The 16,412-nt window shown below is 39.8% G+C and overlaps 2 protein-coding genes across 2 annotated transcripts; both read left to right on the top strand.

Annotated features, from left to right (window-relative positions):
• Nucleotides 1-1,270: 1,270 nt before the first annotated feature.
• haao (3-hydroxyanthranilate 3,4-dioxygenase) lies at nt 1,271-6,826 on the top strand. The gene is made up of 10 exons (XM_069174723.1): nt 1,271-1,416; nt 1,646-1,724; nt 3,392-3,475; nt 3,677-3,783; nt 5,212-5,301; nt 5,389-5,432; nt 5,526-5,671; nt 6,181-6,249; nt 6,343-6,425; nt 6,607-6,826. The coding sequence occupies exons 1-10, from the start codon at nt 1,328-1,330 to the stop codon at nt 6,677-6,679; spliced, it is 864 nt and encodes a 287-aa protein (XP_069030824.1). The 5' UTR covers nt 1,271-1,327; the 3' UTR covers nt 6,680-6,826.
• Nucleotides 6,827-13,300: 6,474 nt separating this feature from the next.
• On the top strand, nt 13,301-15,349 carry hcar1-3 (hydroxycarboxylic acid receptor 1-3). The gene has a single exon (XM_069174681.1). The coding sequence runs from the start codon at nt 13,301-13,303 to the stop codon at nt 14,285-14,287; it is 987 nt and encodes a 328-aa protein (XP_069030782.1). The 3' UTR covers nt 14,288-15,349.
• Nucleotides 15,350-16,412: the final 1,063 nt, after the last annotated feature.

The following is a 16,412-nucleotide window of genomic DNA, read 5'->3' as shown; positions in this document are numbered from 1 at the left end:
AAAGGGTGACTAGACTGTTGCCTGCAGTTTCAATATTAAAACAACATTTTACAGAGGACAATACATTAGCTACTGGTAATTTGCACATCCTTGGAATAAAGTCTGATTGCTGTATGTGTACAACATTAATCTGTGAGTTACTAGTTAAGCTGTCATTTTCACTTTGGAGCATTTGTACCCATTAAATGTCATACAACAGTCTTTCTTTGTTGACATGTCAGTAAATCATTCCTAACTTAAGAATCACAGCATATGTGTCAGTTACAGTAGGAAATGTTGTAAAAAGAATAAATAACAATTTTAACATTGAAATTGAGGAAAACCAACAGTCTGTAAATGATAAAAGCCAGGCAGTTATATTAGGGTTGACAGAATGGCAGAAATGAGGTTTTTTTTAAGTAGTTATGATAGTTACACTGTTTTGTTGAACACGTCCTGGAAACCGAAGTACCTGAATACACTTTTATTTTTGATATATGTGATGTTAAACTCCTTGTTTTGTTTGGTAGGGATGTCCAGCTTGGCCTTTACCATGCTGTCGCTCACTCTGACGAGGAGGCGGACGCAGCCGAGCTCATGTGTAATGTTACTGTGTAAAACGGCTTCATCTAGTGGACAGTTTAAATCATCACATCTGGTGGAAAACCTCAAATAAATTGTTTTGATCATCAGCCCTGACTGATTTCTTTGTGAAGGGCAAATTGTCATTGGTTGCCTGCATTTCTTGTCAAAAAACCTACCCTTTTTTTTTTCCTGCAGATGTGACACTGGATTGTTCCATAATTTGCCCGTTTGCAATTTCATTTCTATTGTAATTTTGTGTGAAGCATAGCCCCTGTTTTTGTTTTGTTTTTGTGGCAAAATGTATGTTAATAAATCCAGTTTACATATGCAGTCCAAAATGTGTTTCATGTTTGACTAACATGACCATAATGTTGGTTTGTTTGATGTATGAATGTGAGGCACAGCAAAGAGGGTTATTCTGACTTAGTCCAGCAGCGTTATATAAACAAATATCTTTGACGTACTCCATGAAATTACATCAAAAGATGTATGGATCGTTAAATAAAAATTCTTCCCATCTTTATACATGTAGAAAATGATTCCACGTCTGCAGAGTTACTGCAGGACGACACTAAGTTACTTATTATGACTTTGCAAACAACCTTTCACCTGTCCAGGAAACACAGCTCCTCCCCGATTGACTCACGCCCCCTTCTGTATTTTGGACTTTTAATGTCATCAAGTTCAAATATATACAACAGCAGAGACAGCGGCCATTACCAGAAGTTTAATACTGCAACACGAAGCACCATCAGTTTAAAAAATGAGCAACGTTTCTCTTCAGGTGAATGTGGACGACTGGATTGTGAAGAACCAGAATGCATTTAATCCTCCAGTGTGCAACAAGCTCATGTAAGTAACACGTTTTACTTTGATATTAACCACATTGTTAGATATGTGTGGCTTCTTCTTTGCTGAGGAAAATGATATATTACACAGTGTAACGAGCAATCTGTAATTTATGAGTTTTATAACATCTTTGATTGAAAGATTCTAACTGTGTCGACAAATGAACAATCACAGTCACTGTTTCAGGACACGTAGATAACACATGATTGTCTTTAATTTCTCTTTTTCTCAGGCACTTTTCCCAGTTGCTTGTCATGTTTGTTGGAGGTCCAAATACCAGGAAGGATTATCATATTGAAGAAGGGGAAGAGGTGAGAGAGAAGTCCGGATCCAAACACATGCCCTTAATGAAACCAGGAGAAACTGCACTCTGCTTATTTACTGCTAACTGAAAAAACAAGAAAAATAAGTGTAGCCTTCAGTTCCTGATCCTGATTTTCAGTTCATGATCCTGATTTTCAGTTCATGATCGATTCAAGAAGGGCAAGGTCCACCACAGGACTGCAATGCTTGGTCAAATTATTTTTGGCTGGTTACCACTGTTGTTTTTTTCTGGATCCTGTTATCATTGCCATTCTTTGACATCAGGGTTTTTGGACGTTTACTGTGTCAAAGTACAGAGTGTCTGCTGGCAGCCACATGCAACAAGCTGTTACTTAATAGTGGTCCTTAAATGGAATTTTGGTAGTTTGTACTACAAGCTGTAAGTATTTGTAAAGTCACCATTTTTTTTGCTCCTTGGGGTCTGTGCTTTGGCAGATCAAATTTGAAATTAAGAAGTGAATACAACATTACAGTGCCAAGCCTCAAGGAATCAAGGAATGTCAAGAATGTCATCATGAGTTTTGATGCACTGGGCTAAATGTAAACACACAAGAGCGCACCTGTATATCTCTGCTTTTATGCTGTTGCTTCCATTAGCTTTTAAACCATAAATAAATGCGAGTGCGCCGGTTCCACGGGCAGTTATACATTCTCAAACCATAATACAACCTTCATATTTGACAGATGAGGCGGTGTGGTCGGTATAACTTTGTTCCACAAGTCGCAAAGCAAGACTTCAGCAATGCAATATGCTCCCGTACACTAGATCAGACCAGACCAGACCTGACCTGACTATTACATACCAGACCATACCAGACCATACCAGACCATATCAGACCATATCAGACCATACCAGACCATATCAGACCATACCAGACCATATCAGACCATATCAGACCATATCAGACCACACCAGACCATATCAGACCATACCAGACCATATCAGACCATATCAGACCATACCAGACCATACCAGACCATACCAGACCATATCAGACCATACCAGACCATATCAGACCATACCAGACCATACCAGACCATACCAGACCATATCAGACCATACCAGACCATACCAGACCATATCAGACCATACCAGACCATACCAGACCATATAAGACCATATCAGACCATATCAGACCATATCAGACCATATCAGACCATACCAGACCATATCAGACCATACCAGACCATACCAGACCATATCAGACCATACCAGACCATATAAGACCATACCAGACCATATCAGACCATACCAGACCATATCAGACCATATCAGACCATACCAGACCAGCCGGGCAGAAAATCAGACACGGTCAATGTAGCCCACTCTGTGTTGTTCAAAACCTTATTGTCTACTTGAGTGTCTTTCCTTTTTGAAACATGCGTGTTTGATTGTTTGATTAACACATTTTTCTGGGTCAGGTGGGTGCAGATTTTAAAAATCCTGACCCCGCGCATCGCTATAATGGACTGATTTTTTTCAACACTGTTTACTTTGTACATACCACTGGCCTCGTATTGTGAATTAAATTTGTAAATGTCATACTTTTTCGACCATATCAGACCATACCAGACCATATCAGACCATACCAGACCATACCAGACCATACCATCAGTGTTATTCCTCTCCTGCCTTCCACTCTGTTTTAAACAGTTGTTCTACCAGCTGAAGGGGGACATGTGTCTGAAGATTATTGAAAACGGCAAACACAAAGATGTGCACATCAAAGAGGGAGAGGTGAGCTTGTATAAACTTTATTATTGCATTTCATCTTCACTTCACACATATACAGTATTTCCATATATGGAGTCCATGTTTGAAAGCTTCATTCTGACCCTGTTGCTTTTAATGTTCCTGCCACTGAAAATGAATGAAATAACGGCACCGCAACGTGCCTGCTGATAGTTCGCACTCCATTCATTTCGTCCCTGTTTGCAGATGTTTCTGCTGCCGGCTCGGATCCCCCACTCCCCCCAGAGACAGGCCGACACTGTGGGACTGGTGGTGGAGAGGAGACGGCTGCTGACTGAGACCGACTGCCTGAGGTAAACTACTCCTTCTCTTCCCGTTCTTATCTCTTCTTATGTAGATGATAGCAGGAAATGAAGGACAGGATATGTCCTGAAATATCCAGAGATGTAGTCAAACCAAAAGTAATATTCACCATGAAACTTGAAGTATACTTTGCAGAAAACACACTCACATAAGTAAAGGGGCAGGAAAATAAACCAAAATCTTTAGAAAGCTGTAGAGTATTTAAGAAGTAGAGCTTTTCTTGGGAGTTTGGAGGCGTTGCAGATTAAGTGACAAAGCGATTGGATGTCCAAAAAAAGAAGAAAAGTTGCACAAAAAAACAGCTCAAGACACCAAAAAGAAACAATGTTTCTCAAAAAATTGCATCCGAACTGCTATAAGCTCAAACTTTCAGTTATTCAGTGGTGGTACATAAAATATCCTCCCTAATTGATGGAAAAAAAGATTTATCTCTTCCTCTTGTTTGCATTGTGGCTCCAGAAAGTCTCTTTTGTTGTCTGTCTTATTTGCAAGTGATTCCTTTTGTTTTACTTTCCGCATCTAATTGACGACTCCCCTGTGTCCTTATCTACCTACAACCAACTCTGTATTACCGTACGGAAGCAGATACAAAGGGAATGGGAGTGACTGTCAACTGTTTGTCACACTGTATAAAGCTGCCCTACGGAGGAGTGACGTGAAGGACTGCTGGGGGGAGCACTGCTGGACACCCCTCTTTGAGGGTGCATGTAGCTGCTCCTTCTTGCAAGAATAAATGTCCGATGTGTTTGATTTTGAACCAAACCTCTGAGTCATTTTTCCAACACTAATATACTTTATTTTCTTTTATGGAGTGCTGGTTGGAAAAACTAAGTGATTTAACACCTGCAACCTCAAACAAGCGTTTCCAGTAGCTGTGGATCAGAGCTGCACAACGTTAAGGAGAAATTCTGGACCATTTGTGCTCTCAAAACTTCTTCAGATTAACCAAAATTTCAGGATGTGAACGTTTCTCTTGAGGTCAATCCACAGCATCTCGACTGGTTTAAAAGTTCTGACTGGACAACTCAAGTCCAAAAAGGAGAATTTTGTTTTGGTTGAAATCATTCTGTTGTACTTTTACTTTACCCCACTTCTACTGAGTTTTAGCTGGAAAGCAAGTCTGACATTATTTTGTAAAATAGCTTGATAAACTTGGGAATACATTTTCCCCTGGATGTGGGTGAGCAGTTCAGGCCCAGAGGCTGCAAACAGCCCAAACTCATGGTTCGACTTGCCCCATAGAGGCGATGTTGTTGCTGTTGAGTGTCCTGCCACGGATGCATCGCTGCATTTGCAATCCTTGTAATTTCTGTTTTGTGTCTCTGCCACAAGAACCACGGGATTCAGTGTCGTATGAAGAGTGGCAGGTTTCTATGTCTCAAAGCAGCATTGACATTAGCGTGTGTTGGTTCTTGCAGGTACCATGTGAGCAACACCACTGACATCTTGTTTGAGAAATGGTTCTACTGTCAGGATCTAGGAACCCAACTGGTGCCAATAATCAAAGAGTAAGACACCGTCCCACCTTTATAAATAGTCTCCATCAGTCTTTGTTTTATTACAGTTTGTTGGGTTGGTTGACTCTTTACTTGCAGGTTCATGGCATCGAAGCAATGCAAAACAGGAAAACCTGATCCAAGTGAGTTGCTTTGAAATTCTGTTGAAATGTCCCGTGTCTTACCTGAAGGTTGGTCTCTGTAAGCTGACGTAATGTTTATCTTTGGTTGGACAGATGAAGTCTTCAGAGAACCTCCGTTCCACATGAACACCATGAATGTGATGTTACCCTTCTCCTTCAAAGACTGGCTGGACAAACAGAGGCCGTCCCTGGGAAACGGCCGGCCCGTCGACATGTTCGGAGCTCAGTTTGAGACGGAGGTGACAGGAGTCGTGTTGGTTTTACATAAAAGTTATCGGTTTGTTTTTATCACAGTTTTTCAACTACTTCATTCGAATCGACTATTTTATTCAGGTTGAAGCTCCTGTACAGCCACTGCTGTTGAGGCAAAGTTAATCAGTATGAAAACATGTGCCTATTTCTTAAAGTAAGATAGAAAAAGTATCATTGAAATGTGGAGGGTGGATAAAGTGCTTATTGTTTACATTTCATTTGTTTTATATACATGTCTGGTTTTGCTGATCTGAGTAACAAATTTTGACAAAGTTTTGTAAAGTGAAACTGAAATTAAAGTAGAGCCCAGAGAGGTAATATTGGCATGAAATCACCTCATCGCATTATGGATAGAAATTTCCCATAGCGTATTTTGATTGTAAAATTATTGCATAGAAGGCAGAATTAGCGTTGAGAGGACAGGGGCAGATGAGATGTGCTGGAGATGAGGTTTGTAACACACAAAAAAAAATTCTCTTTCTTGTGGCCCCAACAGGTGATGGTGTTTGGACCTGGACTGACAGAGACGTCAGTACGTCAAAGTGATGTGTGGATTTGGCAACGGGTACGTATGTCCCAGTGGGCTCAGTCAGCGTATCCATGCCAAGAAGGAAATCTGAGTTCGTAAAGTGAATCCTCTTCTCTGTCTCTTTCTCAGGAGGGATCTTCAACAGTAACTATGAATCAGCAGGAGTTCACTCTTTCTGCGGGAGACAGTTTACTGATTCCCGAGCACAGCCAGTGAGTCAATATTAACCATTAATGACACACTCTTCCAGTTAGTTCTCAAGTTATTGTGTTTAAATTTAGCTCCGTATATTGTCCAGTGTAGTTTTAAAGGAGGTTGTCTGAAACTATATAATAACTTGTGATGCTGCTGAGGGTTTGTTTCAAAACATGTATGTGGCTTCCTCTTTTTTAGATACCAGTGGCAGAGAGATGAAGGAACCGTTGCCTTGTTTGTGGTCCAAAACCCGGAGCGGAAGAGACCCTAACCATCACACACGCACATTAAAATACTGTATATGTGGATGGAGGAGCTCCTATTGTTCACAAAGAATAATAAAAAAGTATCCCGTGTATCATCACATGCAGCAGGTAAAACCCATGTCAGTGTTAATAAACAGAGGAAGCTATTCAAACTGAAACTGTTCATTTTGTCACTACATGTCATTTTAGATTCGTGTCAAGAGAAAACTATACATGAATATCTGTAAAGTAAAATTGTGTGATTATTTACCTTAACACAGCGTCTCCTGGACCGCCATTACAGTTATTCAAGTTTAAGTGTCACGTCTGGCTGAAAGAACGTAAAATACAAGTTTCAACAAGTATCCTGAACATAGACTCATTGTCTGATGGTACTTGTGTGTTTCTTGTCAGATTGTGATTCAGCCAACACCGGGTAACTGAGAAGGTATTTTCCAGAGAATTAGAGGTTTTATACCAAAAAAATATGACATTAAGGTATTGAAATTTGACTTCCGTCTGAGTCACGATTGCATTTGAGGAAACACAACGATGACTGAGCCTGTGGTCGACTGGTGTGTATGTGGCAACATCTCCGGTGATCCTTCTGGAAATCAATAATATATAACATGTTAGGCCTCAAAGAGAGGAATGTTTGAGAGCGTTGTTTGTGTTTCTGACTCGATCTGATTGGAAACCAGACGATACTACGTCCCAGCCACCGTTAGCGGAAACCTGTCAATCAAACGGACACGCCCCCAAAATCACTGCATTTTAACGTTTATTTTATAATGAATGATGGGATTATTTTCAGATGGACTGCCAGAAAACTAATAAGGAGGAGCAACTTTGGAGTTTTTTGGAGCCGACCTCTAGTGGCCATCGGTGGTATTGCAGCTTAAGGCACTTCCACATCGGCTTCATTTTTCAGACCCGGAAGCTACGAACACTTTTATGTAAAGTCTATGTTCACTTCAGTGTGTGACAAAGGCTCACACAACTTAACTGAAAAAAAGCTGTCAGATGTAAAATGACACACGTCTAAGGGGTGCAGCCAGATCACAAACTTTTTAATATAAAAATGTCAATAAAAGTGTTGTGGCTGGTTTTCGAAGCACGTAATTCCACTTATTGCAATATTAGTTTAGTCGTGCAGTCTTATTCTCAGAGTGTTCTTGATCACATGCTGCTCTGCTATAAATGCAGCAATAGCCCAGGGCAGCGCGTACTCCAGAGTCACCAGTCCTCTCAGGTTGTATCTGTAGCCTGAATAGTCCCAGGGACAGGCCCCCAGCAGCCTCAGCCCCACCCCCCAGCTGAACTCCCAACAGTAGATGAACACGGTGTAAACTGTCAGTCGCACGGGCAGTGGGTGATGCCGGGACAGCAGCCGGGCCCGCAGGCTCTCCATGAGGTAGATAGCGGTGGCATACATGGGCAGCGCCCAGAGGCTGCTGTGGCCCGGCAGCTTCCCGTCCCGGGTGCTGCACCAGTCCCACAGAGCCGTGAAGGCCACCTCACAGAGGCAACCGTGCAGCGCGTACACATAGAGACGGACGACAGCGGGGAGAGGACGAGTGTGGATGCTGCCGTGTGGTTGTGGGGCTTCAACACCGGTCCCTGCAGCAAAGGAACAGAAATATGTGTGTGGAAAGTTTTTGTAAGATATTTGGAAAAATATGACATGTTCACAATTACACATATGACATCACACTAACCAGCTTTAAATACATTTTGCAAAGATTTATTAAGGTAAGAGACCCAGTTTGATTTATATATAGGTAAAATCTGAAAAAACTAAATGTAAGTAAATTACAATTCCCATTTTATTATAAAATATGAAGATGAGAATTTTATTCGACTGCAAACAATTACTGTGCTTGGCTAAGAAACAACTGTAAAACACAACTCCCGATAAATGCAGACGCTGCCATTGTTATTTGCGGTTTTCAAGCAGATTAAATATACGACTGACATTAACTAATGACCTTCAAAAGAGACAAGAGGTGGACTCCATTAGCGTTGGACTGAGCTAGGCTAGCTGCTCCCTGTGAATGTAATGCATGCTGATCAAAATAGGGAAATTAGGAATTAAATTGAAAATTCCTGCAACAATTGCACCAAAAATGTATTACCTCACTGAGAGGTTTTGTTAAATCGATAAAGGGGTTGTTTCAGTCATTTTTCTTGCTAATAATTAAACTGGTTGACATTTTTTTATCATGAATTTCTCCACTCTAAACAATGACCCTTCAGCTATTCAATGAACTACTTTTAAATGAGTACAATTACTAGATTATTATATGAGATTCAACACAATGTTTCTGTAAATCAGTCATGCAAGTCATTGCTTTTACCATGTTCATCAATTTAACACAGGTGATATTAACATATTTATAAATTTGGGCAGGTAAGATTATTATTTTTGCTGGATTTCCTTCCTCACATTAAAATACCTCCCGAGTGTATGAAGTCCTGTTTCGTCAGAGTTCGTCCACGGGACGCAGCAGTGATCCTGCTCTAATGTGGATTAACAGGCTGATGGCCGTGCTTAACAAATTAAAGGCTTGGAAAAAAACGGCAGCAGATTTTCATGCTGTGCTAGAAAACAATGTCATTTATCAAAGCCTGTCAGTTACAGTGGGTGACTGTCACTGTCAGTTATTTCTCCTCAAACAACAACACCATCAACAGCAGTTTAACATTAGCATTGAACTCAACTCCATCACCTCACTATTTTACCTCAGTGCAAATAAAATAGGTATACATTGATAATAAATCCCATCTTAAAGCCTGAAAGTGTGTCATTCTGCAGTCATTAAAGATAATATTAAAATGCAGTTATAACACTCACCTGGGTCATTACTACCTCGCGTTCTCCTCACATTCAGGTTTGCAGCTTCCATCCCTGGCCAGCATATGGGTCTCTGTGCCTTTGTAATCCCTCTGCTTCCCCGTGTGTGTGTGTGTGTGTGTGTGTGTGTGTGTGTGTGTGTGTGTGTGTGTGTGTGTGTGTGTGTGTGTGTGTGTGTGTGTGTGTGTGTGTGTGTATGTATGCGTGTGTGTGTAGATCTTGGGCTAAACATTAAGCTGATCCATGTTATCAGAGAGAGACAGTGATGTCTCTGTCCCAGGCTGAAACCGTGAACCGAGGGAGAGACCCAGGAAGCAAACCTGGACCACCTGAAGAAAGAGTGTGTGTTGAACCAACACTAGTATCGATCCCACATGAATGTTCTCTTTTAAGCATCCAGTAAGTGTTAAAATAAGTGTATTGATGCGTGTTTTCAAAAGGGAAACCTGGCAGCGTCTGTATCACACAGACGCTCATTGCGATACATTATCTGAGTCATATTGAGTGTCAGATAGGTTATCAGGGAGCCACAGTACCTGGGTGTGTCAGAGAAGCTGGTCGAACATATACTCATATTGATTGATGAACACGTTGACTCTGGATCTGTTTTAAATGTACACTATATCCAGTTAATTGCGAGCTCTGCTGGCAACATGACTCAGAGGATGGTGTTGTTGGCGTGTCGGATGTTCTTTCCACGACTTTGGTCCAAATTAAAATAGCTCAACCGCTCTGCTGTGGATTGAAACCATTGGCTGTATACAAAAGTGTTCGCAGCTTCCGGGTCTGACAAGTGAGGCCAGATCCACAGCTCACTTTTCCCCTGCTTGTCCGACTATGGTCACTTCTGACACCAAAAAAACAAGATGGCTGAAAATGCTGAGCTTGAGACTTCAGAACGGCGGTTCACAAACAACAGCTGACATCAGGATTGGTTGCCGTGAGACTGAAACTCAGACATTTGTAGTTCCCAGAAGATGATGGGACTATGAATTTATATGAATAAAATTCAATATGGTAAAGACATTAATGTTCCCATCAGAATAAAATGTAATCACTTTAGTTTTTGTCTGCGACACAATCAGGTCAAATTTGAATTTGTCCAATACTAATAATAATAATTGAGATCCCAAGTCACGCTTAATATTTAAAACTAATTAGGAAAGGTTAGCATGCTAACACATTAACTCAAACACCTGCTAAACATTAATATGTTAACATTGCAATTGTCAGTATCTCAGCTGTTAGCATTGAGCTCAAACCACTGGGGCTAAATACAGCCTTGGATTTAGTCTTGTCCAAGTATTACCTACATTTCAGCAGCCTTTAAATAGTTTTCATAGTTATGTTATCTTGAATTATGTTACATTTAATTCCTCTAGTTAGTAATTAGTTCATTACAGCATTTGAATGACTTGGAGATTTAAACCATGTTATGATGATCACTATCATTTCTAATTATAGAAATGAGGAAGTGGTGTATACTCACGAAACAATTACACCAAGACTAAGAGAGATTTGTACAGAAAGCTGTCAACACACAAGTTAATACATCCACTACAAATATGGGTGCAGAGCTCTAACAGACATTTCCCACATGCACGTGTACAGTGTAACTACAAAGTGTAACTGAAAGCAGATGTTGGTCGTGACAAGGTGACACTGCAGGGTCTTTGTGTGTGTTTGTTTTGTGTGTGCTCTAATAAAACAGTTGAATGAATGTCAGACCTCTGGATCAGAGTCCAGTGATTCTAGCAAACACTCCTTTAGGGCCGTGAAAGGGGGCTGAACCGCTGCTGGGGAGTCAGTGACCATAAAGTTATCTGACAGAGGTGAGCTGTGGTGATTCAGTGTGTGTTGCATTGTTGTGTGCTGAGCTGTTATCAAAGAAAGTTTGTTCAGGTAAATCAACTTTGTCTCTCTCAGAAAACCCTCCGTTGGTTGTTCCAGTCATCGAGACCGTGGAAGAGTTGTACCGGTACACCGAATGCACCCAAGTTACATTCAAATTAGCCAAGAGAGAAGATAATTGGATGACACAATCAAATTTGAGGTTCAGACGACATCAGACGTGATGCAATGACACAAAATGAGATGTCATTCAAGTCAACAGGAGAAAGGACCAATGACTTGAAAGTAGATGGGATTAATTAGTAAGCAGGAGACTTTATATAAAAGTGTTTGTAGCTTGAAAAATTCCGCCGATGGAGAAGTGCCTTTAGCTGCAATACCACCGAGTGCCACTAGAGGTTGGCTGTTGTTTTGGTGTCTCTTTGTAGTCGTTTTTTGTCTCTAATTGTTTTATGTCTCTTTTTGTTCGTTTCGTCTTTCCTTCTTGTTGTTTTGTGTCTCGTCGATGTCTTATTTCTCTCTAAAATATATTTAGTCACTTCAATCTCTGGTCCAGGAGTCCCCTCAGTAATCCAATGATAAAAGTATGGAAATATGGGCCATGTGGGGCACACAAGTACATGTCATACAGCAGGTACAAAATCAGCAATAAAGAGAAATGTATAAATGCGGATATGAATATACTCACTAACTTCACATCATCTACCCTGCAAGTCAAATGATCAATAACTCTCTCAAAATGATTCTGCTTTAAAATGAATTAAATCTTACTCAGCATCACACCAATCTCGGTCCTATTAAAGCCCCATAAGCACGAAAAAAGATCTAGAGAGTCACAAACCTGCTCTTACAGGTCTTTGCACAGTTGTTATGGGCCTGTTGCAACAAGCCCTCAGAGCAAAACAGCTTTTACAGGAATACTATATCAAAGATCTAAGCTCAGTCGATCACTTTCACTACGCGAGAACTCTTCATCCGCTGAACACATTAATTTAGCATTGACAACTGGTGAGTACTGAAATCTTTTACTGTTGCTTTTAATGTACTCTGTATTATAAATGTAGTTTGAACTTAAACCCTCTGGAATCTGGAAAGTCTTAAATCATTTTTTTAGGTAAAAACATACAGCAGATGTGTACTGAAGTCATCTCAAAACTTTTATTTTGCCAGGAGATGTGCCTGTTTTCTTACTTGCTCAGGAAATGTGTCTGCTTTCTTACTTGCTGAGAGTTACATACCGTCTTATGTGTCCACTAAATTTCAAAGCACAGCTCGTGGCTAGTTTACTCAGCTTAGAATAACAACTGGAAATGGGAAAACAGCTAGCTTGCCTGGCTCTGTACAAAAATAACAAAATCAACCTACCAGCAACTCTAAAGGTTGCAGGTATTCCTCTGGCTGTCTGGCAACACTGCAGAAGGTCATTGCCACCAAATAATGCCTCACACATGCTCATAGTTTTTGCACATTGTTTTTTTAATGGATTAAACAACAATGAAATATAACATGCTGATTAGTGATCTTAAGAGGTGATGGACAGTTGATTTTTTTTGCATTTCCAGTCTGGTGATAACAATAAATTAATAATTGAATGTACATTTACATTCAGATATAGATAGATAGTTACTTTATTAATCCCACAAAGGGAAAAAAATTTCGCAACAGCAGCATTATAGACACAGGTAAAGAAATAAAAATAACAGAGTAAAAAATATTAAATTTTAAATATGAAAATGCACAATATATACAATAAAATAGAATAATATTAAATTAAACTAACTAAACAATAAGATACAAAATGACATACAGTCAACAATTAGGTGCATGTATGTAATGTATCTAAAAATGTTAAACTACTGATTTGACTCGGTGCATAAAATACTTTCTTTTCTCCTCTTTAAAGGTTTCAGGAACACAAAAGATCCGACTGCACTTAGCTGAGATGGATTTAGTGAATGTTACTCCTGAGGTTGTAAATAAAAGTGTTTTGCATTGTCTGTCCCATGAAGTACATGCAAGAAATTGGCTCGCACTAATCGTCTTGATCATTGAAATTATTGTGGGCCTGCCGGGAAGCGTAGGAGCATTGTGGATTTTCTGCTTCCGCATGAAGGTATGGAAACCCCACAACCTCTTCCTCTTTAACCTGGTTCTAGCCGACTTCCTGCTCCTCGTCAGCGTGCCCTTCCGCCTTGACATCCACCTGCGAGCGGACAACTGGGTGTTTGGACAGGTCTGGTGCAGCATCAACCTCTTCATGCTGAGCACCAATCGCTCGGCCAGTATCGCCTTCATGACAGTTGTGGCACTGGATCGCTACTTCAAGGTGGTGCATCCGCATCACGGCATCAGCCGGATGACTTCAGTTCAGGCGACCTGGCTCACAGTCCTCATGTGGACTGCTGTGATTGCTCTTCGGATCCCGCTGTTGACCACCGACCTGCTCCACCACCATGGCAACGTCACACTGTGTCGCAGCTTCAACACCTACAGTGTAGTCCCGGTGAAAATCAAGGTACATTATGTGGCCTTCATTGCCGAGTTCTTCCTGCCCTGGTTCTTGTTGCTGTTCTGCTCTGCCCAGATCGCCTGCCACCTGCATCAACGACAGATGGACAGGCACGAGAGAGTACAGCGCGCCATCCGAGCAGTCGTGGTGATCAGTGCGGTGTTCACCTTCTGCTTCATGCCCAGTGTCGTCACAGGTCTGGTGGGGATACACATCAAGACGTTCTACCCCACGGACTGCCCCCTGTACTACCAGTTCACCCAGCTCTTCAAGATGTGCATCAGCCTCACCTACCTTAATAGCGCTTTGGACCCCCTCGTCTACTGCTTCTCCAGCTCCATGTTTCGTGGGGCCCTCAAGAGTGCCGTCAACTTCAAGAAGAATGTCAGACTAGCCAACAGCGTACCCCATAACAGCTGAAAGGCTAAGATTATAAGGCATAGATTTCTACACGGATAGACTCCAGAAAAAGGTCAAGTGCGCTTGCAGAAAATGATGAAGACTCTGCTGACTTCTGTGTAAGAAGTAGAGTCCATGAACTGTGTGAGGTTGGATTTATTGTAACTGACTGAAACATTGTTGTGAGGATTAGAGCAGAAAATACTAATGGTGGTACTGAACATCAATTCAAGGACATTTGTCCTTCAGTAGTTCATGTATCAGCATGCGAGTAAACTAAAACAACACAAGACAAGTTTTGAAATACAGAAAATGCTCAATTCTATCAGTTTGCCACCATATTTGAGATGGCTGGTTGATACATTTCAAATAGAACAAGACAGACCATCATATAAGATATATCGAAGCATACCATACCATATTATACTTATTGTCATTCCTATGTACTTCACACATGTTTTGAGTTTCCACAGTTAAAATACTGGATTTGATTCTTTAATATCTGGATGGTTTTATTTACTAAAGATATAGCTTGTTAAATTGGTCTCTTCTATAATTTTGGATTATGATTAAAGTCCACACTGTTTTAGCCTTTTTATTAGTTATCCTATATGTTAAGGATTATTAAAAATAGGAAAATCCTTATACAATAATCTGTTTATTCATTAATTCTGAGATTTTAAAGCTTTGCTCTGAGTCGCTTGTGTAAACTAAGGAAACAAAGGCAATCAATTTAAATAAAATAAGTATTAATTTAATTTAGTCTTTGAACATTACGTAAATCAGGACATATTTTTTATTAATTCGCATGTTATTTATGATGCATATGATTTATTTCTGCAACATTTATTACATCTATTGTTATGTTTACTGCAATTTCTTGTAATTTTCCCTTTTATCCAACACATACCTTTCGCCGTGCTTCAAACTAATCATACAAGGGTGTAAGTTGTTTGAATGACAGCATTAACATACCTCTATGCTGGTCCAGTTTAAGGATGTCTGATTTTATAGGCTAAATTGTTGTGAGGAAGAATTGCACAGAATTGTTTTCTTTTTTTTTATTAAAAATGTGCAAATTGCTATTGGCTTATATTTTTCACGACATATTTTTAAAACTGCAGCATGGTAGTCTGAACTAATTTGTTTAATTTGTCTAATGAATTTCAAGTTGAATTTGTAAGAATTTTCTATATTGTCATATCCCCAACATGGTGCCAGGGGTGGTGTACAATCTTGCACAATTAGTTAATCACATTTTTAAACTTTTGAATGATTTGTAACCAGCATTAATTCAGTGTGTATTGTTCTTTTTTTTTCCCTCTCTGCTATCATATAACACAGTGTTGAAAGTTGTCTGTTCTCACCCAATGCGAGCAGTTTATACTGATGGTTTTCAAGCAATTCTTATTTTCATAATGCTCAGACTCCAGTTCCCATAAACCTCTCTAATTCATTAACCATAGTTTGTCATTTTAACACTTGTTAAAAAAAAAAAAAAAAATCCAATAAATAGCCTAAAACCAAAAGGGTGCCTAAACAAAAATATTTCTGTAAAATATTTTACTTTTTGTGATTGTTCAATTATATATTCCATTTGAAGTGAATTGGATCTCACATGTAACTGTATTAATTAGTCTCTGTTTTGCTGTTTCTATGGCATTTTGTAGATTTGGTTTTGGAAAATGTTATATTTAAGATAACCATCATTATTACTGTTATTACAAAGAGACTCAATACAATATGATGTAGACGAACATCCAAACTATTTCGTGAAATATTCAGTTTTAGAAACTTCTAAATGGTTTCCTCTGCCTCTCCATCCCTCTCCTGCATAAAGGAATGGAAACATGGTGGAAATTTAATTCTGCTTTGGAACAGCATTTCTCCACAATTGGTCCTGTAATCACAAGTAATACTAGAACAAAAAGAAAATTAGTTCACAAATCCTACCACAATACTTACAGACCTAACTGTACCAATTTAGAGTTCAGTTATTATTTGAGTGTCTAATATTTACTAACATTATGTCTAATATTTTGTGTATTTTCAAAAATGTGCAGCCGGCAGCAGCAGTATTTTTTCATCATCGGTGTCACTTCATATCTAGCGTGTGCAGAGACCACAGCAGCCTGAGTGATGTAAT

Source organism: Embiotoca jacksoni, unplaced genomic scaffold, assembly GCF_022577435.1.
Source record: "Embiotoca jacksoni isolate LCO1_2020_lvr unplaced genomic scaffold, fEmbJac1.0.p SCAF_60, whole genome shotgun sequence".
NCBI classification, from domain to species: Eukaryota; Metazoa; Chordata; class Actinopteri; family Embiotocidae; genus Embiotoca; species Embiotoca jacksoni.
Note: the sequence above shows the minus strand (reverse complement) of the source record. Positions and strands in the feature narration are given on the sequence as shown.

Bases quoted from the DNA above. Each gene is read 5' to 3' on its own strand.
- hcar1-3 (XM_069174681.1), top strand. From the start codon at position 13,301: ATGGATTTAGTGAATGTTACTCCTGAGGTTGTAAATAAAAGTGTTTTG.
- haao (XM_069174723.1), top strand. From the start codon at position 1,328: ATGAGCAACGTTTCTCTTCAGGTGAATGTGGACGACTGGATTGTGAAG. The intron at 3,476-3,676 runs GTGAGCTTGTAT...CCCTGTTTGCAG, and splicing joins TGCACATCAAAGAGGGAGAG to ATGTTTCTGCTGCCGGCTCG. The intron at 6,426-6,606 runs GTGAGTCAATAT...CCTCTTTTTTAG, and splicing joins CTGATTCCCGAGCACAGCCA to ATACCAGTGGCAGAGAGATG.